Source organism: Panthera uncia, unplaced genomic scaffold (assembly GCF_023721935.1).
Source record: "Panthera uncia isolate 11264 unplaced genomic scaffold, Puncia_PCG_1.0 HiC_scaffold_218, whole genome shotgun sequence".
Classification (NCBI taxonomy): domain Eukaryota; kingdom Metazoa; phylum Chordata; class Mammalia; order Carnivora; family Felidae; genus Panthera; species Panthera uncia.
The window spans coordinates 34,398-61,118 of NW_026058888.1; the positions used below are offsets into that span (position 1 = coordinate 34,398).

The window sequence follows — 26,721 nt, forward strand, 5'->3', positions numbered from 1 at the left end:
ATCCCTGCAAGTCTGCAGACACAGCCTATGTGATCCTCGGGAGGGAGCTTCTTCAGGGGATGGCAGGTTGGGGTACGTGCGCTCCACTCATTTCCCATCTGCCAGAAGACCCAATTAGATTCACTTCTGAGAGCCAAAGATCTGGGTTGGGGTATCAGCTCTGCATTTACTGTGAGAACTGGGGCAAGAGGCAGCCTCTCTGAGCTGTCTTTACCTGTGAAATAGAGGTGATGCTTGCACTGCCTACTTCACAGACCTTGTGAGAGCAAAGCATAGTCACACACGTTAAATAAAGTACTTTGTAGAAGCCTTAAGGCCCAATGAAAGGTCTGATTATTTACCACATAATCCTTAGGTCTTGAAGCTTCACTAAATAACTCTTGTTCTGCAACTACATTAGAAAACAAAGTGCCGTGTGCCAAGTTTTACTCTGGCAGGCCGAGCTGAGAGAGCAGAGAGGTCTGCCTCTTCTGTGCTGTGCCATTGTCCCCTGGAAGAGGCAAGAGTGGGGATCAAGAACACCTGTTTAGCTAGGATCTGTCAAAGGCCATTGTTCCTGCCATCAGGGAGATTCCTTGGAGCTTAATACTAAAACGAGGGGGAGTAGGGCTCCAAAGTCTTGAGTCACTATGAAAACCAGCAAGAACCCAGACTGCAGACATATACAACACACCTTCCTCTTGGACCCCTTGACTGATGCTTCAAGTCAGAATACTTAAAAGCATTTCACTTCCCCTTTGGCATAACAAATCCAATGAAACCATTTAATTTAAAGGCTTTTTATTAGGAACCAGGGGAATGAGCTGCTTGTCCCTCTGTAACAGTCTAGAGTAGGTCATCAGGCCCAGGATGGAGAAAGGTTATTAGCAAAGGTACTGTGGTGTGCTTTGCTGCACTTGCTTAGGGCCTGGAAGGAAAGGTGGCGGCAACAGAGGCTGGCAGGAACTGGTGTTAGCCAAAACACCAATAGCCTGGGGAGAACCCTCTACCTTCCTTCCACCTCCACTCAAGGCCGGATGGAGCATGCCAGGAGACCGAGAACGTGGCTGGAGCAGGCAGGACGCAGCAGTGCTGGACCCCTGGCTGCATCGTGTGCTACTTCACTTCACTTGCCTGCCCTCCACTCTTCTTGCCGTTTGGTGATTAGGTATTTGAAGAACTCATACACAGACCATGCGATGGCTGTGGAGGGGATCTGGTAAATTACTCTGGCCTGTACCCCTCGGAAGTAGGCGGTCACACCACCTACTTGATACACCGTCCTGAAGGCACTAGCCATGCCTGTGATATGTCCTGTGATGTTTGAGTTCAAAGCCAAGGATTCCTGGGTGTTGAGCAGTGTTTTGCAAACGTCCAGTGGGGTTGTGGCAGCGGCAGCTACGGCTCCTGCACAGGCTCCAGAGAGAACGTGGGAGCTGGGGTTGTACCGTCTCTGGGGGTTAAAGTGCTCCTGCAGGAATTCATAGGTCATGAAGTGAATGGCTTGGAAGGGAACATTCATGGTTAGCTGGGTGGTGTAGCTACGATAAAAGGCGCCGGCCCCTTCATTTTGCCACACTGCCCGTACACAGTCTGTCACCCGGTGGTATGGGGAGTTGTACATCTGCATCCTCTGCTTGACCACTGGTAGTGCCATCAACAAGAAGAAGGAAGGAAATGATGCCAGCAATCAACCGGTGAGCAAGAGTGTCCAGATTCAGAGTCCCGAGTCAGCGGGTCAGCCATTGGAATGGAGAGGGGAAAAAAAAAAAAGTATGAGTGAGCTATCAGTCTAATAAATTAAAGTTTCCCTTTTTTGAGAGAAGGGGATAGGAGAAGGTTGATAAAGGGCCAAAAAAATAACAGACTGACTTACAGTAGGATTTCTTTAAAACCAACCAGTGAACACACAAGATACATTTATGGTTTAGAAACTCCAGTAGATTTTCTTGAAAAAATTACCAACCTATTATGATCTTACCCTTTCGTAAAACCCCAGGGAAGAAATGACTCAGTGGCAGTGAACATGATAATGAACGGATAGCCCTAACAATCCCAATCCTCAGGTATGCAGAGCACCCAACTCTTATGACATGAGGATGGTTATCCTCCTCAGGAGAAGGGCTACCAGAAAGAAAACACAGTTCTTAACCAAGAAGACTGTGGCTTTAGTTTCCAAACATCTACTCTCTTGAGTAGATAACATGGTATGAGCCCTGGATCTTCAGCTTAGCTTTGGCCCTTTCCACACCATGGCCTTGCCCAGACTGGTAAAGGGCTGGAGCTTAAAGAGCATGGCAACTGTGCTATCCCTTCACGTTTGTTTGAGTACCTCATTCTCCAGCTCAGAAGCCAAGATCCAAGCAGCCGGGCAGGAACTGAGCTCTACAATTTACCCTTTCATTCCTATTTCGACTATCTTCATTCTAATAAGAATGGCAGGATTTTTAAATGTCAAAATCCATCTTTACCTCTTTGAAGAAAAGTGAAATACTCTGTTAAATTTTCAGATGAGATCAAATCCACTACAAAGAGGACTTCCGAGAAAACCCAGGAATAGGCCAAGTAGAGCCATATCTTTTTTCAGGGAAGCCCCAAAGATGAATTAAAGCTCAATGAATTTGCTTCCTAAGGGGCTCCTCCTACCCACTGACAATATGGGGGGGCGCCCTCTACTGGTAAGAAACGGTAACACAAAAGGATTTCCCCCCCCAAAATGGCTGGGATGCTCCCTGTCTTTCCTCCGCAAACCAGAAATAAAGGAAAAGCCTAGAGATGCAGGTGCAGTGGCCCACGGGGGGAAAGGTGGAGGAATCATTACCTTCTGCTGGATTCATGGCTGCATCATGCAGTAATGTTGCTACACAACCGGCCGCACCTGCAAAGGAGAAAACAATAGCCATACATGAGGCCAGAAGAGGACAACTGATTGAGGCACCAGAGTGAAGGGAGTGGCTAGGCTAAACAACAGCAGGGAGAGGGAACCCACTGCTCTCGAGCCCCTGTTCTGAAAAATGAAGATATTTGTTCCCACCAACTTAGTAAGGTTACCAGTCTACATTCCATATGTATAATAGGAAGGCCAAAAGAGTCAAAGAAAACAACCCAGATTTTATAAAGACTTTTCTGAGAATGAATGCACTTTATGCCCCAAACAGGAAGCAGGTACACTGCAGCCAAGGGATGCCAGCACCAACTGCCTCCAGTGGAGGGAGAACATGAGGGGCGGTGGTCAGATCTGCCCCACACCATCTCACCTGTCATCCTGCTGCCCCTGTGCTGCCCATTCCAACTCCAAACTCTAACATCTATCCATTTAGACCTTTCCTTGAGGTCCTTAACCACCATATCTCTCAACTTTCCTCTCAGTTTGGTTTTCAATCCTCAAGCATCAGGCTGCTGTCCCTTCCCTTACTTTCACATAGCCTTCAACCCTCTGGTTTTTCTGTGCAGAAGTCTCTTGGCTCAACCCCAATTCACTTGAGGCCTTGTTGTGTCCTCAACAACACAAACTGCCTCTGGTCAGTTAGGATCCTGAAAACGTGATGCAAAGAGCTGGGGCTCCATTAATGTCTTCCTTGGGCAGCTGGGTCACCTCAGATCCTGCCCCAAGGAGCAGGACACCACCCGATTATCAAGATATATACAGTGGGAGTATTTCAATGTGTCTCCACATTACCAGGGCATTAGAAGTTGATGCAGGGAGATGAAAGAAGTCAAGCTGGTAGGTAAGGGAAGATACCGTAACACTTTGTTGAGGTGTCCCAAAAGAGGGGTGGGGTTGAAGCAGCCCATTGTCTGAGAACGTCAGGTTTGGAAGTCCCTCCCCTATACTCTGGCCTACCCCAGCCCAAAGCTTCAGCTCCAAACCATGCTGAGGCTGGAAAGCATTGACAGCAGCAAAGCCCAAAGAGTTGAGAAAGTGGGGGAACCAGCACAGGAAGGCTCAATACCATTGGCAATATGGCTATTGCCCCCAGGGTGGATTACATCACTCAATGTCTTTTTTAACTTTTCGTAGCAGGCAAAATAGAGGGCATGGGCAGGCCCTGCGCCTGTTGCTGTGACGTTTAGCCCCCGCATGGGTCTCCACAGCCCCTCTGTTCTTATAATCCTCCAGAGTGCCTCCAACACATTTCGATAGCGGGCGGCTGGGTCAGGCTGTAGGCTCTGCATCCGGGTCTGGAATTACAGAAAGAAGTGCAATGTCAGTGATGCCAACTTCTTATTCAACGCTGTAACTTCAGCACTCAGGCTTGGGACACTCCTCTGTGGAATCATGCCAATGTGCGGGAGTGCTACCTGGCACCCAGTTTTACTCCCAAATCTATGTCTGACCTTTCCAAGGCTTGGACCTTTTGCTAGTCATCTATGAAGGGAACACCATTCTTTTCTCAAGAATATAACTGCTTAGGAAGTATGCTTGAACTCTGAAATGATTCATAGCCCCAGCAACAAATATCAAGCCTGTTTCAGGAGATATTGCTTTTGTGCCTTAATAAACCCAGGCCAAGAGTTCGTTACAAATAGATTCTAAAGTCAACTATTTACTGTCTACAACATTATGCCTTATTTCTGAAGGTTGATCCTGGGCCTGCTTCCTAACCACACACTATACTGACTAATGAGACGATGGCTCATCCTTTATTACATCCTTGATGATTATCTGACTTTCATGGATTATTTGGCATTGGCAGCTGAGCCTGTAGGTTAAACTCTTGGCAGAAGTAACATTTGTAATCAATGCTGCTCTATTTCTGGGAAAGAGCATTTGCCTTGAGACTATGAAAGGTGGAAACTAACTTTGTCTCTAAAACTGAAGGGGCTCCCAGATTTCTAATCAAAACTGAATGAATCCCCAAACTGGCATCAAATTAAATCAGTCTCTGTGAAACAGAATCCATGGAATTTCCAGAGGATTCAATGATTGGGACAAAAGTACATGGCAGACACTTTGTATAATGTTCCTGGACAAAGTCTGGTTGGGATTTGGGAAATGAATCTCTTCGAAACATTCACCAAATCACAGACCCTCAGAGGGAGGTTTGTCTCCCAGTGAAAAACTCTTGTCTATTGATCCATTTCAAGATTAAGATGGCATGGAGACTAACAATATAAAATCAATGTCCAGTGCCTGGAACAAAGTAAGCACTCAAGATTTGTTTGTTGAATGAATGAATGAACAAACGAATGAATCTTAGCTGTGTCTGCACCAATTCACAAAGTAAGAAGCAGACTATTAGTGAGCCAGAAGGGCAATTTATGCCCAAGTATAGTTTAAATTCCTACTTCATTCCAATTACTGGTTCAGTCTGGATTTAAAAGCTTGAACCTTCCTTTTGGCCAACTGCAATCCAAGAGTGTTGTCTCTTGTCAAAAGCATGAGGGAAAAAAAAAACTAACCAGATCAACAGGTCCTAGTTAGCTGTAAGCAATCCACATTCCTCTAGTTATTTTCTCTTGTCTGCTACCAACAAAGAACTGGAAAGTTAAAAGGTTAATTACTGTAAATGCAATCAGAAATACAGTTACCACTTATTACAACTTGACACATTCATTCTACTTCTCAAAAAAAGAAACCCATAAAGTTCCAATAAAGCATGTGTTTACAGATCTTTCCCATCACTCACGGGGTATAAAATCCATCAGAGGAGTTACCCAGCGACTACAGGTCTTTGCTGGCTACAGCTGCTGATAAAGATAAACTGATCCTGGTGGCTTAACAATTATGTGTTTCCATTGGTTTGTTCAAAACTGTTCTTGCATAGGGAGAATGTTCAGAAGCTGTACTGCTCTGCTGAAGTCACTAGCATTATCTGGACAACCAGCCTTGAAAGGTCTGGCCTCAGAGATGTGGAACGTTTCACCCCCAAGAGAAACCTGGACTGTAGGTATCATACATACCCCTAACTCTAATTCACGATTCTACTTACACCCTTATGGAGAGGAACCAAGCATAAGCTATGCCAAATACAGAAATGAATACGGCTCCCCAAATTTGTGGGCCAATAAATCTTTCTTTTGGAGAAAGATCAAATCTCTAAGAATTTATGAATAGCCTTTAATATAAAAACCACTAGCTTTGAAGAAAAGCCAAATAAACTAATAGGTAAGTGGTTTGGCAAAAAACAAGCCACATTTCAGTCAGAAAGCCTGAGTTTCAGCCCCAGCTTTGCTAGATGTGTGGCCTTGGATATGTCACTTAACCTGAGTTTCAGTGTTGTCATCTACAACATGAAACTAAGAATGGCTAATGGAGCTATTATGGGGATTTGAAGAGTCAGGGCATGTAAAAGCCATTGGCAATTTATGAAGTACTACAAATATAAGGCTTTTTATTGTCTTCAAACATGATTCTAGGAAATATGTGTTTATATCTTAGAATGTATAGATCATGGGAGTGTTGTCTCTTGTGTATGTCATTTCACAAATATGCATGGGCAACTAACTGGTCCTTAGCCACTAATAAATCAGGTTTCATTTTTGTATTTCTTGTTTTCACTTTATTGTTTTTAATGTTTATTTATTTTTGTGAGAGACAGAGAGTGAGTGGGGAGGGGCAGAGAGAGAGGGAGACAGAGAATCCCCAGGGGGCTCCACACTGTCAGTGCACAGCCCAATGTGGGGCTCGAACTCACAAACTGTAAGATTATGACCTGAGCCGAAATCAAGGGTCGGATGCTTAACCAACTGAGCCACCCAGGTGCTCCTATTTCACTTTCAAGTTTCTCTTTGGCTATAATGATTTTTTATGTCCGGCTATCAATCTGAAGTTCACATTTAGGACTGAGCACTATTGTGAAACTCTGTGCCTTGCTTGGCTCTGGAAATCTACTTTGGGGAGGCTGTATGGAAGGCCCGAGAGCCTGACTGGGGTCAAATCATGACTGTGCCACCTAACTTGCTTCCTTTTCTTGTTGTGTAAAATAATGAAAATGGTGTGTACTTCATGAAAACGCTTCACAGATTAAACGAATAAATGTATGTAAGGCACATCAGTTAGTGTTTGGCAAACAAGAAGAGTTGACATTTACTGAATAATTATTATTAGATACAAGAAAGTCAAATATGCCAATGTTTCCATTTCCTAACCTTTCATTGGTGAATGTGTATAGATAACCATTTACATCTGGGGTTTGGCAAAGATTTATTTCCCTTTGTCACGATTACAGAGCCAAATAGCAGCACGTTGGTGACAAGAGGGTACTTAGATGATTTTGAGAAGAGTTCTGACTGCTTTGGTTGCAGAGCCTATCCCTATAGATAAAGTCTGATGTTTGCCTCTGAGGTCCAGAAATGGAAAACTGGGATATGTTTGGGCTCCCAAACCTCCCTGTTATGACCATGTAAATAGTCGGCTGAATAACTATGGCCTGGCAAGGTTATGCTAGGTTCCTCCCAAGGATATTTTAAATCAACTTGACCCTGAGAAGTGGCTGGGTAGCACTGCCTTACATGCCAAGAGGCAATGTCAACTTTCATTTGCAAACACTGTGGTTGCTGTTTTGGCTCCAACACAGATACCTGCTTCTAGTCTTAGGGATGGTTGGGCTGCTCTTCTTCTCCACCACCATTTATGGTAAAAGAGGAACTGGGAAACCCTGGGACAAGTGAACTGGGAAGGCCTTTCTGAAGGAAGAGATTTGAATTTTACTTTCATAACTGTACAACAATGTTTAACATCCTAGTGACACTAAATCCTACTGGTCTCACCTAGTTGTTCCCTCTAGTCATTTAAATCCCAGCATTAATGACAAATGAAAATGATTCTTCTAAAATAAGCTTTTGTATTTTTGAAGACTCTTGAGCATTTTTTTCCTCCAGGTCAAATAATTAATTCTTTAATATAGGGCTTTGAGGCATAACTATAATGTTATAGGACTTTTTTAAAACACAAATTTCAAAGCTTATGTAAATGAGTAAGAACTGTTCTTCAAAACAGCTTGGAAGGCTAGAAGTAACTTATTCCACCAGTGCTGTGATTATGCAAAATATTTCTGGAACTCCTCTTTCAGAAGTGTTTCCTCAGTGGCTTTGTCAGCCTCAAGAATAAACCAGGCTCCTTGCTTTCTGCTCCTACCTTCTCTCTGACTCCAATCAGTATTACCCATTTTGATCTCCCACCTTATCTACCATTTTTGATTCTGAATGGTCTGTTACTAAAAAATCGACCACATCTTGTGACAGGACAAAGGTCTGCCCTCTTTAAGGATATGCACCCAAATATTCTAAAGGGATTTCTAACAAAGAAATTTATAAAATGTTTACAGCAACAATAGCATTATGTAAATACATGGAATAAGAAGATAGCCTACCAAGGTAATAGGACAACACTTCAGTTGACAAGTTATAGTAATATTCCTAAGTCAATCACATTATTACATTGTATTTTTCAAGTCATTAAATAATTTTCATTGCTTTCCTTGATCTAGTTTTCATTTGATACCCATCCTGAAACATAGCACCCTAGACCCTGCTAGCTCCTGCTCTCTACTCACAGTCTTAGTATTGGGAGGTTACTTTACTTTGCAGTTAGATCACATTAACTTTTGGATATATAGCATTAACAACTCACATTCAACCTAGACTTTATTACATAAATGTCTGCATCTTTTTTATTTGTACTTGCCCATTTTACATTTTAATACTGTTAGAGCATTAATGATCCTTTTACTTCTCTTGCAAAGATTTTACTTTTTATTTCTATTCCTCCCAATTGACAAGGGTATTTAAAGTTCTAATATCCATTTTAACCAAGTTCATTTACCAGTTTCAATAGGGATGGCCACTGGTAGGAGTTGCTTTGCAGTGCACTAGAAAACTCCTATCAACTCAATGTCATTCACAAAGCTTAATGAGTACTTTCCCCATTTCCTCATCCATACTACTTATGAAAACATAAGTACCAGAATCAGGAAGAAGCAGAAGAGGTAGACTTTTTATTTCCCAACTCGGTATTCTCTCCTTTTGAATATGTAACATTTGTCTAATTTGAGGAGAAAACACACGTCAAAGAGCTGTGAGAATACTGTTTGGACTATTACCCCTGATATGTAAAGGAGGTACCACTCTCTTTCTCAATACGTTTACTTCAACAGCCCCCTTGAATTTACTTCTCATTCAATTTAGTCCTCACTTTTAGAGGTTGGTACCTTTCCTAATGCACAAGATTAACTGTAAAGAACAATCTGTTCCCTCTTCACCTAGCTTTCTTCAGAAGCACCCGACTTCTGTACCCACTAATCAGTCTGCTTGGTTGTGGTTGCCATTAGTTTTTACTTTCACAGGAATCATGCCTTCATGTTAATCCTATTTCATTTTCTTCACACTTACATCTGCTTTTCAAAATCATGCTTCCCTTCTAGGCAACTTTCCCCTTTTTGTCAAATTCAGGTGGCTAAAGAAACACACTGTCAGGTTCATCTCTCGTTTGGGGGCCTATGTGCCCCCATACAAAATCCTAATCCCAGTTTAGTTTTCATGTTCAGGAAATAGGTGGGGTGTCATGCTTGCTGCACAGAGAAACCGAAACCTTTTCCTGAACATGGGTTTTCCCAAATCATTTCCAGTCTGGAGCTATGAATTCTGACTGCACAATGACTTCCAATCATTCATGGCTTAAGAGTTAATAAGTAAATCATTTATCTAGCCGAGACATTTCAGATTTCCGTTCTTGCCCCAACACTGTTAAGGGAAGACACAGCAAGTTTCTTGTAAAAGCACTCGCCCAGAGAGCATCTTCAAGGCATTAAGATCCTATTCGGAGTCTGATTCACCCCAGTTGTCTTCACCGTAATCAAATTAGTAGCACTTACCTGTTCCATCCCATCCCACCCTATTCCTGTTTAGTCCCGTCTAGGATCCAGACTTTGGCTGACAGATTTTCTTTCCACAGTCCCGATTCAGATCTCACTGACGGTTAGAAATGGGTCCTGGTTCCTGACTGGGTTCAATTCCCAGTCGGGACCTTGCTTGCATGGCGCATCGGTCGAATCGTGTGGTGGTGGCAGGAGCCAGGAAGAAACCCATGTCGGCTCCGGCTCTCGGCCAGGATCCTGGCTCGGGACAGGACCCAGGGGTCGGGTCAGCCCCAGGTCGGATTCAGAGCCGGTCCAGGTCTCACCTTGACGCAGTCGATGGGATACATCACGCAGTGCTCCAGGATCCCTGCCACGGCGCCCGCCACCATGTGCGTGGTGACAGTGGCTCCAGCCGGCAGCGCCTCGTAGTCCGGGCCGGAGTCCGGATCCTGCCGTACCGGGGGCCTGCAGGCCCCGGCCTCCCCGCCGCCGACCCCCCGGCCCACGCCCCGCTGCAGCCACCCGTCCAGCAGCGCCGACTCCCCGGGGCTCCGCCCCGGCCCAGCCGCCGACCTCCCCGCCACACCGCCAGCACCCCGCCCCTCCAACTCCATCCACCCGGGCCAGCTGCGGCGCCCACCCTCGCCGCCGCTGCCGCCACTGCCGCCACCGCCCCCCGGCCCCGTCGCGTCCGCCTCAGGCGCGGCCCAGAGAGCCCGGGGCCTCCGGCTCCCGCTTGGCCCGCGGACACGCCCTTCAGCCAGCCATTGGTGCAGCTGCCAAGTTATCCCCGCCCCTTTGCTTTCGTAGGGAAAAAATGTGTGTGGTATTAGAGAAGTGGCCTGTCATTCCTCCACCCCGTGGCGTTGCTACTGCTTAGGTTCCACCCCTTCCCCTTTGATCTTGGAAGCTTCTTGTTTATTGGCTATTGATTGGCCAACATGTAAGATCAACCCGCCCTCCGACTTTTCTGGAGGGCGGGAGAAACTTAAGGCTGAACTTTGATAGGCTCAACCACTCTTGATACTTTGACCGCGGCCATTGGCCCGCATCACGTCGGGATCCGATTGGCTACCGGAAGAGAGCGAAGAGCCCAGGGGCGAGAGAGGCCAGATTTGGGCCCCAGACTGGCGCCTGTGGAGCTCCAGGCGGTACCCTGTGGGGTGGATGGGGCGTGGTGCCAGGCCTTCAAGGTCAAACCGCTGACGGATGCCGTTAGGATCTGCGTTCGAGCGCCCGCCCCAAATCCCGGGATGCGCGGGTCGCGTGCAGGCGGCTTTGGCCCGAGAGTTCTGTTCCCGCGGGATCTCAGGCCGGCGTGAGGTGGAGCCAGCTTGAGCCGGGTATCCCCTGGCGCGGCCCGCGGGCCGTTCCGGGAAGCTGTTGCGACAAGCGGGCGGCGGCCCGTTAGACTGGTCGCATCTGGAGCGATGCCCCCGACCCCGTCTCGTGCAGCTCGCGAGCCGACTCCCGAAGGCCCTGTGCTCCTCAGACCCTAGCGCGCCTCACCAGGCTTGCACCCGAAGTCGCCCTGGAAACCCCGCAGTTGCTGAATGAATGAGTTCCCCGGGGCCCGCTGTCGCTGGGTCCTGCGCCGAGCCGAGAGCTGGAGGGAGGGAAGAGAGATGTCGAAATGGGGCGGGATGATTCAGAGATGACGACAGGCGGAGAGGCGGGTCTGGAGACAGCTTGCCGCAACAAGCACAGAAAGCACGGCGGCTGTGGAGAAGCTCGGACGTACCACTTTCCCCGAAGCTGACGCGCCGATGACCACCGCTGCCTGGTGGTGACTGCCTTTTGTGATAAGACTGCTCTCCCTCCCGGGCGGGTCCGCCGGGGTTTAAGAGGGGCGCTCTCGGGTGAAGGACAATGCCAGCGAGCCCCAGCCTCGAGCACCACTTCCTGGGCGACGCTGCTGCGCGGGAGCTACACGAGGGCTGCTGGCTAGTCTGAGTGAACGCAGGAGCTTTCCCCGCTCCTCCGTCTGCCCTGCTTCAGTATCCCTTCTCTGGGGCGTGTTTGTACAAGCCTCCCACTGGTTCCAGCTCAGTCTTTCTACCTGTTTTGCTGAGATGGTGATGCAATTGTGAACTTTCCCATCTGGTTTATAGCTTTTCTTTAAGGAAGAGATTGTCCTTTTTTTCTCTGAAGCTGGCCCTTCTCTGGGCCTCTGGGAGTTTTTGTTTTTAACTTTGTTTTACTCACCTATTCTGTCTCTCCTCAGCAGTGGTTATTAACCTTAGGCTCTCGACCTTTTGGAAAATAATGAAGCTACCAATCCTCTTCGCCCCTCCACTTCCCATCCCCCATGCACACACCTGGAGGTCCATGAACTTCAGGTTAAGAACCCCTCTTCTACATCTTTCCCCTTCTCTAGCTCACTTCCCTTGAAAAATGAATAGGACTCACAAAAAGAAAACCACTCAATCCTGCTAGAGTACTAATTCTCTTTACTGCCAAACTACTCCAGTAATGAGTTATGCCTGCTATGTCCTTTTTCTCCTTCAGCCCTACATTTTTACTCCTTAATTCGGTAGTCACAAATGACCTTTTCAAATGCAATGGCCTTTTTCTTATTCCCTCGTGGCCTCACTGACCCATCCCTCACTGAAATTTTTTTCCTCATTAGGAGCCACTTTATTCTACATTTTAGACTCCTCAGTCTCTGACACTTTTCTACCGACTGAAGGAGAACATTCCTAAAGGTTTAATGCTTCTTGTTCATCTTCACTACCTTAGAGAACCTTACCATTCCAAACCTGCTTTTCTCATTGGACTTATATTTCTTTCATTGCATACTTCTTAACTAAAATTTCCATGTGAACATTCAGTAAATATTTATTGAGTGCCAGCTCTGTACTTGAAGCTGGTGACCCAGGTCACAGTCCATGGAGTTCTCATGGAGCTTACTTTTTCTTTCTTTCTTTCTTTTTAATGTTTATTTATTTTTAAGAGAGACAGTGTGTGAGTGGGAGAGGGGCAGAGAGAGAGGGAGACACAGAATCTGAAGCAGGCTCCAGGCTCTGAGCTGTCAGCACAGAACCTGATGCGGGGCTCAAACCCACAGGCCGTGGGATCATGACCTGAGCCGAAGTCGGATGCTCAACGGACTGAGCCACCCATGCGCCCCTCATGAAGCTTACTTTTTTAATGAGGGGAGGGTGATAGACAAAAATACCAGTTAACTCTAGGTATGATTCTGATACTGAAATAGGTGTGATAAAGTGTGACTAGGTGGCTACGTTTGTTGGACTGGGAAAGGCCTTTCTGAGGAGATGACACCATGATAAGTTCTAAATGACAAACCCAGAAAAGAGCATTCCAGAAGAAACAGTAGGTACAATAACCCTGCGGAGAGAACAAGGTTGCAAAAGTGAGTGTGGCTGGAACATGGTGAGAGAAAGGGGAGGTGACACAGGATGAGATTGGGGAGATAGGCAGAGGGTGAACATCCACCTTAATATCTGACTTGGCATGTTCACTCCAAACTTAGCCCCTTCCACTTCCCACTCCAACCAATTCCTCCAAAATGTTCCTTTTCTAAAGCTGGAGGTCTTCTGTAGCTATCCTTTAGAAATATTCTGAAGCATTTGTGCTTTCTTTTTCCTTCCTTTTGATTCATTTTCCCAGTATCTGATACCTTCACATCTATACTGTAAGAACCTTTGAATGTCCTACCTCTGGGATTCCCTGGCTTCAGGGGCTTCACCTCTGGGATTCCCATCCTTCCAGGTACATGGTAAGGATTGTTCTTCCCACCTCCTTAAAGATAGGCATGGCTTATGCATAACAGTGGATTTGCTTTGACCAAGGAAATATGAGAGAAGTGTGAGAGCCACATATGAACTTCCCTGCCACATGACTGGTGATGTTTAGAAGGCTCCATCAGCCTGGTGCCCCAGTAAGGATGATGAAGCAAAGTCACTTACTTGCCACTCCCTTCCCCTCAGATGGGCTTTCAGCATGAGTAAGAAATAATCTTTGTCTTTAAAACAGATTTTGGGATTATTCCACACCATAGCATAATCTAGCCCAGTGCCACCGCTCAGACTTTACTGTGATAAATTGTCACCTGAAGAATTTGTTAAAATGCAGATTATAATTCTCTAGTGGGGACGGGATTCTGCGTTTCTTACAAGTTCCCAGGTGATGCTGATGCCATCAGAATAGCAAGCACCTAACCCACCCTATCTGACGTCCCACCTTCAACACATCTGCACATGCTGCCCTACACCTCACCAACCCTTAAACTTCCCTAAAAAAAAAAAAAAAAAAAAAGGAGCTAACAGAGAAATAACCTTCTTGGAGATATTCCTTAGAAGCCCTCAATAGCTCCCATATCTGCAGCTCCTCAGTCAGACATTGTAGGATTTTTTCTTACATTCCTAGGACCATTGCTTTTCATATTCTCTCTTCTCTACTGTCTTTATTTTCTGCCTCTACCAATGAGACTATTCATTGTCTCACTATCAAGTTTCATCTATTTTATTTAATAATAGAAACCTCAAGTTTTAGTTTGGAGCTATAAGTCCAGCTGAAGTCCATATTTCCCCCAGCTTCCCCTTCAGCTGGTGTTAGCTGTGTGACTAAGTTCTAGTTCATGGGATGTGAGTGTAAGTGGCATGAGACATCTGGGTTCTGCCTTTAAAAGGAAGATTATGTCCTCTGAGTATTTTCTTCATGTTCTCCCTTCTTGTCCTTCAGAATACAGACCCAGAAGTTGTCAACCATTTTTGGCCACATAGACAAGGCCTATACCTTAGGTGGGCAGAGCAACCGGTTGAAGAAAACTGCTGCCTTTTGGGCAGTAACAGTAATACCTTTGGACTAATCACGTTCTGGTACATGAGAGAACTCGTTTAAGCAGTTGCTGTTAATTTGAATCTTTGTTTACAGTACCAGGTTTATATCCTGATACATGTTCATCCCTAGAATGCATTTCACCCTTTGTTCTTACCAAAATTATTCTTGAAGGTCCAAAACAAGTCCCACTACTTCCAGCTTATAATACCCTCTTTCCCCGAACTGCCATCCCACATGACCATATGAGGTATAATACAGAATGAGATGGATTCCAGCAGCCACCCGTGCAAATAACACTGACTTCTTTACAGTTACTTACAGAGAAATAGATTCCTAAATTCTGATGAGTAGACCATGAAAGCTGTAGGAATTCAGAGATGGGGCAGTCAGTGAGGAGAGAAAGGATAAGAAGATATGTGTTTGAGCAGTTTAAAACTGGAGAATGTACACAAGAAGACATTTCCAGGGGGTGTGTGGGGAACAGTTTCAAGGGAATCAATTTGTTATTCCATGTCTTCTGCATCTTTCCTAACATTCATCTTTCTGAGAAAGCAGTTGAGGCAGCTCTCCTTTCCTTCCTCCTATTTCTTAGTCTGTCCTTCCACCTTACAAAAGGAAAGTGTGCCTTCACCTGTCCTTCATCTTGGTATATAGTTCATTGTCCTGGTATGTACAAACCTCCAGGTAGCTAAGCCACCAGGTAGTCCTGGTGCCAGCAAGGCCCCCTTCAATCAAGGTACAACTGTAGATTTCATGTGTTTGTCTGACTTAAGTATATTTCCATTAGGGCAAAACATGTCTTTAGGAATGGATATTTTGGTCCTTGTGGGATATTTGGGGTACATATATATTGTACAGTAGCATAATGGGTTTTTAATTTAACCACAACGTATTATCAAAGAATACATTGTTTCTGAGGGAGATTCTCTTTAGAATAAAGCAAAAAAAGCATAATTAAATGTTAAAGGCGGTAGTGCCTTATTTCACTCAGTTGACACATCATGGCAAGTTCTGTGTCTTATCTATCTTGGGACAAGAATATTCAAGATTTATAAAAATGTGCGCTGGGAAGAAATGATATGCTATAAATATAGTACAGTGTTCCCTCTCTGGTCAGAAGCAAGAAAGCTGAGTGATGCTCTTCATTTACTCATGTCTCAACTTTGGTCTTAATTTTACATTTTGCATAACTTCTAGAAGTATAGGGAAAGTACCTGTTTAATTTTCACAGATCAACATCATGCCTTCAAGTAAAAGGAAATATGTCAAAGTAAATTCATCTTTTGTTTTTTCTTGAATATTCATGCTTGTACTAAAAACATTTTCTTTTGTCAACGTAGAGTATTAGCTATACCATTTCACACACACTAGGATGGCTATAATCAAAAACACAGAATATACTTGTTGAGTCTACGGCCATACCACCCTGAACGCGCCCGATCTCGTCTGATCTCGGAAGCTAAGCAGGGTCGGGCCTGGTTAGTACTTGGATGGGAGAAAATATGTGTTGACAAGGATGTGGAGAAATTGGAGTCTTTTACACATTGCTGTAAAATGGTTCAGTCACCGTGGAAGACAGTTCAGCAGTTCCTCAAAAAGTTAAACAGAGTTACCATACGACCCACCACTTCACTCCTAGATATATCTGAAACAATTGAAAAGAGGTACTTAAACAAGTACGTGTACATGCTTATTCCATAGCAGCGCTTTTCACAATAGGCAAAACGTGGAAACGGTCTAAATGTCTATCAATAGAATGAATAAACAAATTGTGTATATACACACAATATAATTCAGATGTAAAAAGGAATGAAAATAGTGATCTATATATACTACTACAATGTGAATCAACCTCAAAAATATGTTAAGTGAAAGAAGCCAAATGTGATTCCACTTATATGAAATATCCAGAATATGTAGCTCCACAGAGATAGAACACGGATTGGTAGTGGTGATGAGACAGGAGAAGCTGCTTGATGGGTACAGGGTTTCCTTTTGGGGTGATGAAATGGTTTGGAAGTAGGTAAAGGTGTTGGTTGCATAACGTGGTGAATGCACTAAATGCCACAGAATTGTTCACTTTAAGATGGTTACTTTCTGGCGCTACTAGGTGGCTCAGTCAGTTAAGTGACTGACTTTGGCTCAGGTCATGATCTCACGGTTTGTGAGTTCAAGCCCTTCATCGGGCTCTGTGCTGACAACTCAGAGCCTGGAGCCTGCTTCAGATTCTGTGTCTCCCTGTCTCTCTCCCCTACCCCCTCCCCTGCTCATGCTCTCTGTCAAAAATATACATTGAAAAAAAAAAAAAAGATGGTTACTTTGTTACATGACTTTCACCTCAACTTTAAAAAAACAAGATCGGCTAGCACCCAACAGATGAGCTGAATAAACTAGTATCTTGTTATCCTCTCAAATATTTATGCCCGACTCCACAAACAGCAGCTCTAAACCACTTATACAACTCCTGGATTGCCTGCCTCACATCAACTTGAAGAAAATCTACCTTGGACAAAAGTGAAAGATCTGGGAAATGATTGTTAATGGATACAGACTTTCTTTTTGGTCAGTGAAAATGTTTTAAATTTGTATCATATCGTGATGGTTGCACAATCCTGTGAATATACTAAAACCCACTGTATTGGGTGAATTTTATGGCATGTAAGTTACATCTCAATAAAGCTGTTCTTAACAAACTAAAAGGTCTAATTGGGATACGTTGAAGAGTATTTTCTTTTGGAACTTGGGTTTCATCAGCCTTTAAGCAATAAACTGTAACCCTTTGCACATCTACTTTGGAGGGGGGCTAGTTACTGCAATCACACTATTCTTTTTTCTTAAAGCTTCTCCTAAGGGATCTTATTTGTGAAAGAAAAAAAAAGCCAAAACAAGGAAAATTACTAATTTTGATCTAAGAAAAACATAATCTCATCTGTGGCTCACAGGCAAAAATCCAGAAAAATTACTTTGCTTCACTGGTTCTTGTCTAGGAGGAAGTTTCTGTTTAATTCATACTCAAATTGAGTTGAAACAACACAGGAAAAAAAGTATTATTTGATACAGTAAATCCATATTTACTCTTCTTTGGGCACCAATCTCCTTAACTGCCACTCATTTTCCTCCTCATTTATGCATTTCTATCATGCCCTTACTACTGTGACAGAAACATGTAAATTCTGTAAGTAATGCCCTCAAGTAATTATTTTTACACTTTTTTGTAAGCCCTGCTGCCCCCAGGACTGTTTATTTCCAGTAGATGATGCAGTAGATAAAACTGCACTCATAAAAGCATCTACTTATATACCTGGTAAGACAAAATGTACCCCAAATATAATTTAAGATATAATAACCCCGAGCTTTAGGAAACAGTTTCATTTAATAGAATTACCATCTCCTGGGGCACCTGGGTGGCTCAGTTGATTAAGCATCTGACTTCAGCTCAGGTCATTATCTCACAGTCTGGTCTGTGAGTTCAAACCCTACATTGGGCTATGTGCTGACAGCTCAGAGCCTGGAGCCTACTTCATACTGTGTGTGTGTGTGTGTGTGTGTGTGTGTGTGTGTGTGTGTGTGTCTGCCCCTCCCCCACTCACACTCTGTGTCTGTCTCTCTCTCTCTCTCAAAAAATAAATAAACATTAAAAAAACAAAAAAGAGGGGTGCCTGGGTGGTTCAGGTCATGATGTCACAGTTCTTGGGTTTGAGTCACCCCATGTCGGGCGCTGTGCTGGCAGTTCAGAGCCTGGAGCCTGCTTCAGATTCTGTCTCCTTCTCTCTGCCCCTCCCCTGCTCACTCTCTGTCTCTGTCTCTCTCAAAAATAAACATTAAAAATTTTTTAAAAAGTCTCCTCAGATGGTGACATGTCCTTTTAATTCTGTCAAATAATTTTAAACTTACTGTTTAAATCTTGAAATTACAAATCTACATATAATATTTTTCTAATTTCTACCCATCTATAATGTCTTCTTAAGGGACTTTAGCATGACCTAAATAATTGATATAGGTCTTTGTTTGCAATCAACAAGAAAAATTATGAAACACAACCAATGTTTTGGGGTTTTTAGCTCCAAAACCAGAATGGCTTTAAGTGACAGAGAAACAAGAACAATTAATAGTCACTTGATAAGTCACTTGACTTTGGTGTTATTTCCAGAGACTGAGAAAGAGATTACTCAATTGAGTAACATGTCCTTTTGCAAATGAGATAGTTCCTAACCCTTTAACAAAATTTAGGGAGATGGAAAAATTGTGACAAAGATTTGGCAAAATTCCATTCATTCACTTACCTGGTTTTTGTTTTGTTTTGTTTTGCTTGCATTCGCTTATTTATGTAAAAAGGTTTCTTGATACTTACCTATAATAACAAAAAATAGGACAAGAATTGGTGATGGACTCCATCTCACTCTACCAAAAAATAATAGTCATCTAATGATCCATGATGTAATCTAAAATGTTCTAAAAGCCCCATCCATCTACTAAGAGGTATATTCCAGTAAAATTTTACTTTTTGTGTAGGTAATTATTCATCAAAATCTGATATTGTTTTCATAGTCCAATTCAATCATTATTTTCCTGATGCCCCAGACTGATCAGTTCCCCCATCACATGCCTCAGGTCCTCTACTTTGTAGAACTTAGATAGTTGTAATTTTGCATATGTGTATAAAGTTATTTCATTAATGTCTATATCACAATAGATGGTAAACCCCATCAGGGCAGGAGCATCTTTTAACTTTCTCCCCCCCCCCCCCGCCTCTTTATATCTTCAGAATAGCATTGCACTTCAAACTCTGTGAGTACTTGGTAACACTTATTTGAATAAAAAATGAATGAGACATTTGTGGATCTTAGGCCTGAGCTGCTATGTCTCCCCTTAGGTGGTGGCAATGATTCATCCAGCAAGTTCCAGTACCCTCACTAGCTCCCTCCAGCCCAAGGCCTAACTCTCCCAGGTGTCCTGGCAGTTGTAGCCAGGGACGCCACCCAACAGGGTGCTCGCAAAACTCATCCCTTTCCTGATCTTGGCATTAATTCTGGGAAGCACTCTTGGAAGCAACAGCCCTACAGTGAGTTCAGGAGCCAGGGCTGGAAAGAGAGCCCCTGTTACTACTTGTAAAGGTTTATTAAAAGGTCACATTTGAAATAGGATCTTAAAGATGAGAAGAGTTAATTAAGCGAAGTCAGACAGGTGGGGGGCAAAAAGGGTAAGGGTGGCAAAGCCTTCTGGACAAGGAGAACGTCATACTGCCTAAGTCCTGTAATTAGAGGATTAGGCCAAATGACTTGGGGCAGGGGGAAGCATAGTTTTGAGATGAGCCTGGGGTTAATTAGGGGCCAGACCATGAGAGGCTCTGAAAGTCATGTTAAGGGGATCAGTTTATATCTTAAGAAAAATGGGATCTCACTGCAGAATTTTAAGTTGAAGTGAGATAACATGGTCCACTTTGGATTTTGAAAAGGTCGCTGTGGCTGCTGTGAAGAAAGATTGAGGGCAGCAACCCTGAAAGTTGAGTTATTATTCTTACTTTATGGATAAGAAAATGAAATTAAGTGAATATGACTTCTTCAAGGCCACACAGCTAGTAAGTGATGAAACCAGGTCTCAAACACTAGTCTGAAAACTTAACCACAGTCTGTTGCCTTTCTAGATCAAGGTAATAAACCACCAAAATAGAGTTAGTTAAAATTATTATTTTTTTTTAAGTTAGAAACAAGAGCCTTATCTCTGACTCATCCTGACTTTACCTTGGTCACAATTGTCAGAAAATGAGAAGCAGGAGGGTAGCACAGGGTAGCTGAAGTTCCATGACATGATCTAAACTTCAGTTACGTCTTCTGTAAAATGGTAATCACATGTATTTTTTTGGATTGTTTGAGGTTTCAATCAGAGAAAGAATAAAGTTGTTACTCTAATATCAGTATATAGTTGGAACTCAGCAAAGGTTGATTACTATTACTATCATTATAATTACCTGATTTTACTTTTTGACTGTCATCTAGCCATCACAGAAATCACTGGCAACATGTCACCTAGCTGCCAAGCAAGAAACCAAGATGACCACGCCCTTTGCTTGTTTGCATAACCTGTTGCTAGACTAGAGCACCAAATGTGGGATACCTCACAAATAAGCCTTCTTTTTTCTCCTAACAATAATATCTGTACTTTGGGTCCATGTCATGTGTGTCCTCAATTATTGTATGCACTTCGTACCATAAAGAGTAGATTTAAAGATCTTTAATTCCTTAAATAAAATGGCTAGAATTGCAAAACTTTCCTTGAATATTATCAGAGAATGTAATGGTCTATTATCCATGACATACAAAGAAGATAAGCTGGCAGCAAGGGATGAAGCTTGGGGTATTTATCTAAGTAGATATGATGTATTTTTACTGCTCTGTGGCTTTGAATCTTTCATAAATATGGGATATATTCTCAAAGTAACTAGCCACAGTTATGGAGGCAACAACATTACCAACAATAAAAACAACACCATCATTATCAACAAACAAGTTGTGGCTGCTGATGTGGGCCTCAAACCCATGAACACTGAAGTCCTGATTTATCAGTGTGATTTTCCTGGCTGTCCTCCAGGTGTGATTCCCATTTTTACTCTTTTTTACTACAGGCATCTCCCTGCCCACCCACCCCCATTTTTTTAAAGTCTATTTATTTATTTTGAGAGAGAGAGAGAGAGAGCACACGAGCAGAGGCAGGGCAGAGAGAGAGAGGATCCTAAGCAGGCTCTGCACTTGTCAGCACAGAGCTCAACTCGGGGCTCGAACTCACAAACTGCAAACTCATGACCTGAGCCAAAGATCAAGTCAGATGTTTAACCAACTGATCCACCCAGGCATCCTACATTGCTGACCCTCTTAACTGGTCTTCTGCCTTACCCAATCCTTGTTTTTTCATTGTCTCTTTTTAATTAACCAAATCTTTCCCCTTCATCCCGTAGTCTTCCTTGCTTTTACAGCTTACTCATTACAAACTAACATATAAAAGCCCAGGAATTTACATTAACTGCACTAAAAGAGATAATCAAATATTTTAGGTAGTGGAAAGTTATCCTTATAGTAGCAAAGGTAAAACTGTTTCACCTTTGGATTTCAATCCTTCCCTTTGAGTTACTTAGTGGGCTTCTGCTGCTTTAAGCCCAGCACCGTGCTGAGGGATTAAAAAGGATGAGAGGCAGAGAGTGCAAAAAAAGGAATGAACTGAAGTCCTCCTCTGCAAGAAACTTGCATTTGCTGGTGAGAACAAACCCATGCATGCCTTACACAACAACGATAACAGTGAACTTTTAGGAAGGGCTTACTGTGTGCCAGCTAATGTATATATTATTTCTTTTAATCCTATGTGGTTGTATATTAGTTATCCACTGCTCTGGGACAAAGTACTACAAAGCATAGTGGCTTAAAACAGCAATACACATTTATTATCAGTTTCTGTAGGTGAGGAATTTGATAGTAGTTTAGATGAGTGATTAGGACTTGGAGTATCTCAGGAAGTTGTAGTCAGGTTGTCGGCAGGGTCTGCAGTTACATGAAGGCTTGACTGGGGCTGGAGAATCCATGTCCACGATGACTCACACAACTGTCAAGTTAATACTGCCTGTTGGCAGGAGGCCTCAGTTCCCCTCCACGTGGGCCTCTCCAGAAAGATGCTAAGGGTCCTCATGACATGGTAGCACATGGTACCACATTCTTGGCAATTATTGTCTTTTTGATTATAGCCGTTCTAGTGGGTATGTAGTGGTATCTCATTGTAGTTTTAATTTCCATGCCCCTCATGACTAATGATGTTGAACATCTCGTGTGCTTATTTGCCATCTGTATATCTTTTTTTTTGTTAAGTGTCTAAATCTTCTGTTTATAATTGGGTTGTTTGTTTCCTTATTATTCAGTTTTGAGGATTCTTTTTATGTTCTAGATACAAGTCCTTTATCAGATATATGATCTGCCGTTATTTTCTCTCCCAGTGTGTGGCTCATCTTTTTATTCTCTTAGCAGTGTCTCTTGAAGAGCAGATCTTGGTTTGAATGAAGACCAATTTTTTAAGTTACTTTTGTGGATCTTGCTTTCGCTGTTGAATCTATGAAATCTTTGTTAAACTCAAGGTCAGTAAGATTTCCTATTTTTTTTCCTTTACAGGCTTTGCAGTTTTAGCTCTTACTTTTAAGACTATGATCTACTTCAAGTTAGTTTTTATATGTTTTATGAGGTATTTCACTAGCTGTCAGTTCTTTATTTAACAATATTTCTTTGAGGTATTCTCATATCAGTACATAAAGAGTTTCCTTATTCATTTTTAGAGCCAAACTCCTGTTCTGATGGAGATTATATTCAAGTTGTAAGGAGACAGACAGTAAACCAATAAGTAAAACATACTGTATGTAAAATGGTGATGTAGGAAATGTGGGTGGGAAGGACAGTTACCATTTTATTTATTTATTTATTTATTTATTTATTTATTTTTTATTTTATTTTATTTATTTATTTTTTTAATATATGAAATTTACTGTCAAATTGGTTTCCGGATAGTTACCATTTTAAATAGAATAGTTAGGGTGAGTCTCACCGAGAAATAAATATTTCAATAAGGACTGAAGACAGCAAGGCACTAGGTAGGGAGAGTAGATTATAATAACTCTGGAGAAGAGAACAGAAATTACAAAAAACGTAAAGGAACAAAGGACCTATCATGTTCTCGAAACAGTAAGGAGGCCCATGTGGCTAAAGTAAAGTAAGCGAAGGGAATAACAGTGAGAAATGAGGTTTGAGAGTTAAGAGGTGTGCGTGTTGTAGGTTATGAGGACTAGGGCTTTTACTCTGAGATGAGAAGCTACTGGAGAGTTTGGAGGAGTGACATGACCTGGCTTATGCTTGAGAGGATCACACCAGTTGCAGCATTCAGCATAGCCTGTGGGGGCAAGGATAGATACAGAAAGATTAGTCAGGAGGCTAACGCAATATTTCAGGAAGAAATAATAGTAGTTTGGACCAGGGTGTGGCAATGAGGTTAGTGAGCGATGGCTAGATTCTGGACACATTTTTAAAGTAGTGCCAACAGGAGCAAGGCACAGATTAAGGATAACTCCAAGATTTTGGGCCTAAGGATCTGGAAGAATGGAAGGGTTTTTACCCCTTTGCTAACAGTGTATTATCAGACATTTTAATTTTTGCCAGCCTGGTAGTTGAAAAATGTTATCTAATACAGTTTTCTCTCTACGTTTTAGTTGTGAAAATTATCCAACATACAAAAAAAAAAAAAAAGGAAAAAATAATACTCATTTCATACTGACTTAAACAATAAAAGATATTTGTTAGCTCATATAACTGGATGTCCAGAGACAGAATGGAATTCAGGTTTGGTTTGACTCAGTTAATCATGTCATCAACAATCTAGGGAGTGGAGGGGGTGGGGCAGAGAGAGAATTGCTCCCTCAAACACTCTCTTAGGAAAGCCAATAATTTTTTTATTTGTCCCAGCAAACATTTCTTTGTCTGGAATTTAACTATCTGGCCACTCCTGACAAAAATGGCTGTGGCCAAGGGATGGGATTTTGCATAATTTTGCATGTCCCACCCCTAGAGCCAGTGGTGGAGTCGGAATCCTCAAATGCACAGGGGCTAGGCCTGGATAAGGTGCCCACATCCAAACTGGAATGGATACCAAGAGTTGGGGATCAATACCCATGCCTCCATCGCAAGTACGGTGGGCATTTTTGAGTTTGCCATACTGCCCCCCACCTCTCTTGCTGGCATCTCTGAAGAGTAGCCTTTCACTTCTCTCAATGACCTGTGCCATTGATTTCCTGCCTCTGTCAACTTTTCAATCATCCTCCTTGTTAATTCACATCCTGCAGTTGCTATTATCTTTTTGCACTGCTATGCCTTCATGCCTCAAAGTACTCCAACACATGGCTATAGTGTCTTCAGACTTTTGCTGAAAGTATGGGGTCATGGAGAGGATTATAACATAGCACGGAACTCAGAGCTGAACCCTAGAAGTCAACAATATTATCTGAAATTCCCCTGACCACCTCGCTTTGGGAACTGTGCTGATTTAAAAATATGTCTGAAAATTGATAGTTTTGCCTTCAAAAGGTGGAGCCTAATGGCCCTCCCCTTGAATGTGGGCTGGCTTTTAACAAACAATATTAGCAGAAGTGAAGACACTTGACTTCTGAGGCTAGGTAATAAAAGGGGTGGAGTTTTTACCTGGCACTTATTTTCGGCTGGCTCTGGGAGAAGGGAGCTGCCAGCTGCTGTTTCATGAGGACACTCAAGCACCCCTGGGAGAGTCCATGTGGAGAGGAACTGCGGCCTCCCACCAACAGCCAATCCCCTCTTGCCAGGCATGTACGTATGCCATATTAGAAATATATCCCTTGGCCCTAGATAAGACTTCACATGACCCCAACTGACATCTTTATTGCCACCTCATGAGAGACCCTGAGCGGAACTGCTCCCGAATTCCTGATCCATGGAGACTGTGAGAGATAATCATGCTTATTGTTGTTTTAAGCTGCCAGGTTTGGGGGTAATTTGTGATGCTGCTATAGAAAAATAATGCAGAAACTCCCTCATGGGCCATTCTCTTCATTCTTGTCTATGGGCACCTTGCACAGGTCCCCCCTTTTTTTTCATGTATTTTTCTTTTTTCTTACTAGGGCTCACCAAACCTAGTCTCTAGAGGGAATGCTCAAAATCCTGTATTTTATTATGCAGAGTAACTAGAGTCTTCTTGGTCTAAACCTCTCCCATCCAGGCTAAACCCAGGGGATCCTACTTTCCATAACCAAACATACCCTTTAAGCTCCAAAACCTAGCTACTCTGTCTTCCTACCAGGCCAACTGGTACCAAGTCCACTCACACAGCTGCCAGCTTTTAAAACAATTATTCTTGCTCTGATAGAAACATCCATGAGCAAAGTGGTACAAGAGCAGAGAAAAAGAAACCCCTAGGCTCACTGGGGGAGCTCACAGGTGACATGTGGGCTGGGTTTTGAAGAATAAGTAGGACTTCATTTGGTAAAGAAGTGAAAGAAAGTCATTTATTCAGAAGCAATAGCAAGTACAGAGGCTCAAAGGTAAGAGAAGGCATAATTCTGAGAACTGTAAATATGTCAGGGCTGTGGGTGAGAATACCTGCTGGGGAGTTCAGAGGATATTGGGGGCTAGATCATATCATGCAGTGGAAGCCACATATATCAGTTAGTAGAGTACAGGTGACAGAACTCCCTGATTCAACTGACTTAAAAAGTAAGAGCAGGAGTGAATTTAGTATCTCAAATAATAAGTCCATAGGTAGGGCTGCTCCTGGGTTGGTTAAGTTAGCAATGATGTTAATGATGTTACCAAGCACCCAGGATTTTTCTGTGTTTCTATTCTGTTATTCCCAGGCTTCCCACAACTCCCGCCCCCCCCCGCCCCCCCCCCCCCCCCACCTTATGGTTGTAAGATGCTTACAGAAGCTCCAGCCATCATATCCTTAAGATTTCTTCTGGGGATAAGCCCATGGGGGAGGGGAAAGAAGAAAAAAAACAAGAAAGAGAGGGAGGGAGCCAAACCATAAGAGACTCTTAGAAACTGATGGGGTGCCTGGGTGGCTCAGTCGGTTGAGCGTCCGACTTCAGCTCAGGTCATGATCTCGCGGTCCGTGAGTTCGAGCCCCGCATGGGGCTCTGGGCTGATGGCTCAGAGCCTGGAGCCTGCTTCCGATTCTGTCTCCCTCTCTCTCTGCCCCTCCCCCGTTCATGCTCTGTCTCTCTCTGTCTCAAAAATAAATAAATGTTAAAAAAACTGAGAACAATCTGAGGGTTGATGAGGGGTGGGAGGGAGGGGAGGGTCGGTGATGGGTATTGAGGAGGGCACCTGTTGGAATGAGCACTGGGTGTTGTATGGAAACCAATTTGACAATAAATTTCATATAAAAAAAAAGATTTCTTCTGGGGGTAGAAAAGGGGCTTTCTATTCTCATTCTCATTATGTCAACTTTTTATAATCTTTTTAAGTTGGGGAAAACCTCTCCCAGAAATGTTTTCCCTCCTCCCATTCCTCCCAACAGCTGGCTTCCCTTCAGTATCCTTGGTTAGAATTGCATCATATGCCCAGGCTCAATATTTGGTTAGGGAGTGGAA

The 26,721-nt window shown here is 43.2% G+C and overlaps 2 protein-coding genes across 4 annotated transcripts; both read right to left on the minus strand.

Annotated features, from left to right (window-relative positions):
* Positions 1 to 763: 763 nt before the first annotated feature.
* LOC125917669 (mitoferrin-2) lies at positions 764 to 10,405 on the minus strand. 3 transcript variants are annotated; one of them, XM_049623806.1, is made up of 5 exons: positions 10,103 to 10,186; positions 5,383 to 5,460; positions 3,933 to 4,161; positions 2,801 to 2,857; positions 764 to 1,623 (listed from the first exon to the last, which is right to left on the minus strand). In XM_049623806.1, exons 3-5 carry the CDS (start codon positions 4,153 to 4,155, stop codon positions 1,106 to 1,108), a joined length of 798 nt encoding a protein of 265 aa, XP_049479763.1. In that variant the 5' UTR covers positions 4,156 to 4,161; positions 5,383 to 5,460; positions 10,103 to 10,186; the 3' UTR covers positions 764 to 1,105. The 3 variants fall into 3 exon arrangements, with proteins under 3 accessions (XP_049479763.1, XP_049479761.1, XP_049479762.1); XM_049623804.1 differs by lacking the exon at positions 5,383 to 5,460 and having other exon boundaries at positions 10,103 to 10,405; XM_049623805.1 differs by lacking the exon at positions 5,383 to 5,460 and having other exon boundaries at positions 9,795 to 10,198.
* A 425-nt stretch (positions 10,406 to 10,830) lies between these two features.
* On the minus strand, positions 10,831 to 13,503 carry LOC125917668 (uncharacterized). Its single transcript, XM_049623803.1, has 3 exons — positions 13,420 to 13,503; positions 11,300 to 11,705; positions 10,831 to 11,258 (listed from the first exon to the last, which is right to left on the minus strand). The coding sequence occupies exons 1-3, from the start codon at positions 13,501 to 13,503 to the stop codon at positions 10,831 to 10,833; spliced, it is 918 nt and encodes a 305-aa protein (XP_049479760.1).
* Positions 13,504 to 26,721: the final 13,218 nt, after the last annotated feature.

Coding starts and splice junctions, on each gene's coding strand:
- LOC125917669 (XM_049623804.1), bottom strand. CDS start 10,393: ATGGAGTTGGAGGGGCGGGGTGCTGGCGGTGTGGCGGGGAGGTCGGCG. Junction 4,162..10,102: donor ATCCCATCGACTGCGTCAAG/GTGAGACCTGGA, acceptor CTGTAATTCCAG/ACCCGGATGCAGAGCCTACA. Junction 2,858..3,932: donor CAATAGCCATATTGCCAATG/GTATTGAGCCTT, acceptor TCTCCTTTGCAG/GTGCGGCCGGTTGTGTAGCA.
- LOC125917668 (XM_049623803.1), bottom strand. CDS start 13,503: ATGGGAATCCCAGAGGTGAAGCCCCTGAAGCCAGGGAATCCCAGAGGT. Junction 11,706..13,419: donor CTTACAGTATAGATGTGAAG/GTATCAGATACT, acceptor GCCCTCGTGTAG/CTCCCGCGCAGCAGCGTCGC. Junction 11,259..11,299: donor GGTTTCCAGGGCGACTTCGG/GTGCAAGCCTGG, acceptor TGAGGAGCACAG/GGCCTTCGGGAGTCGGCTCG.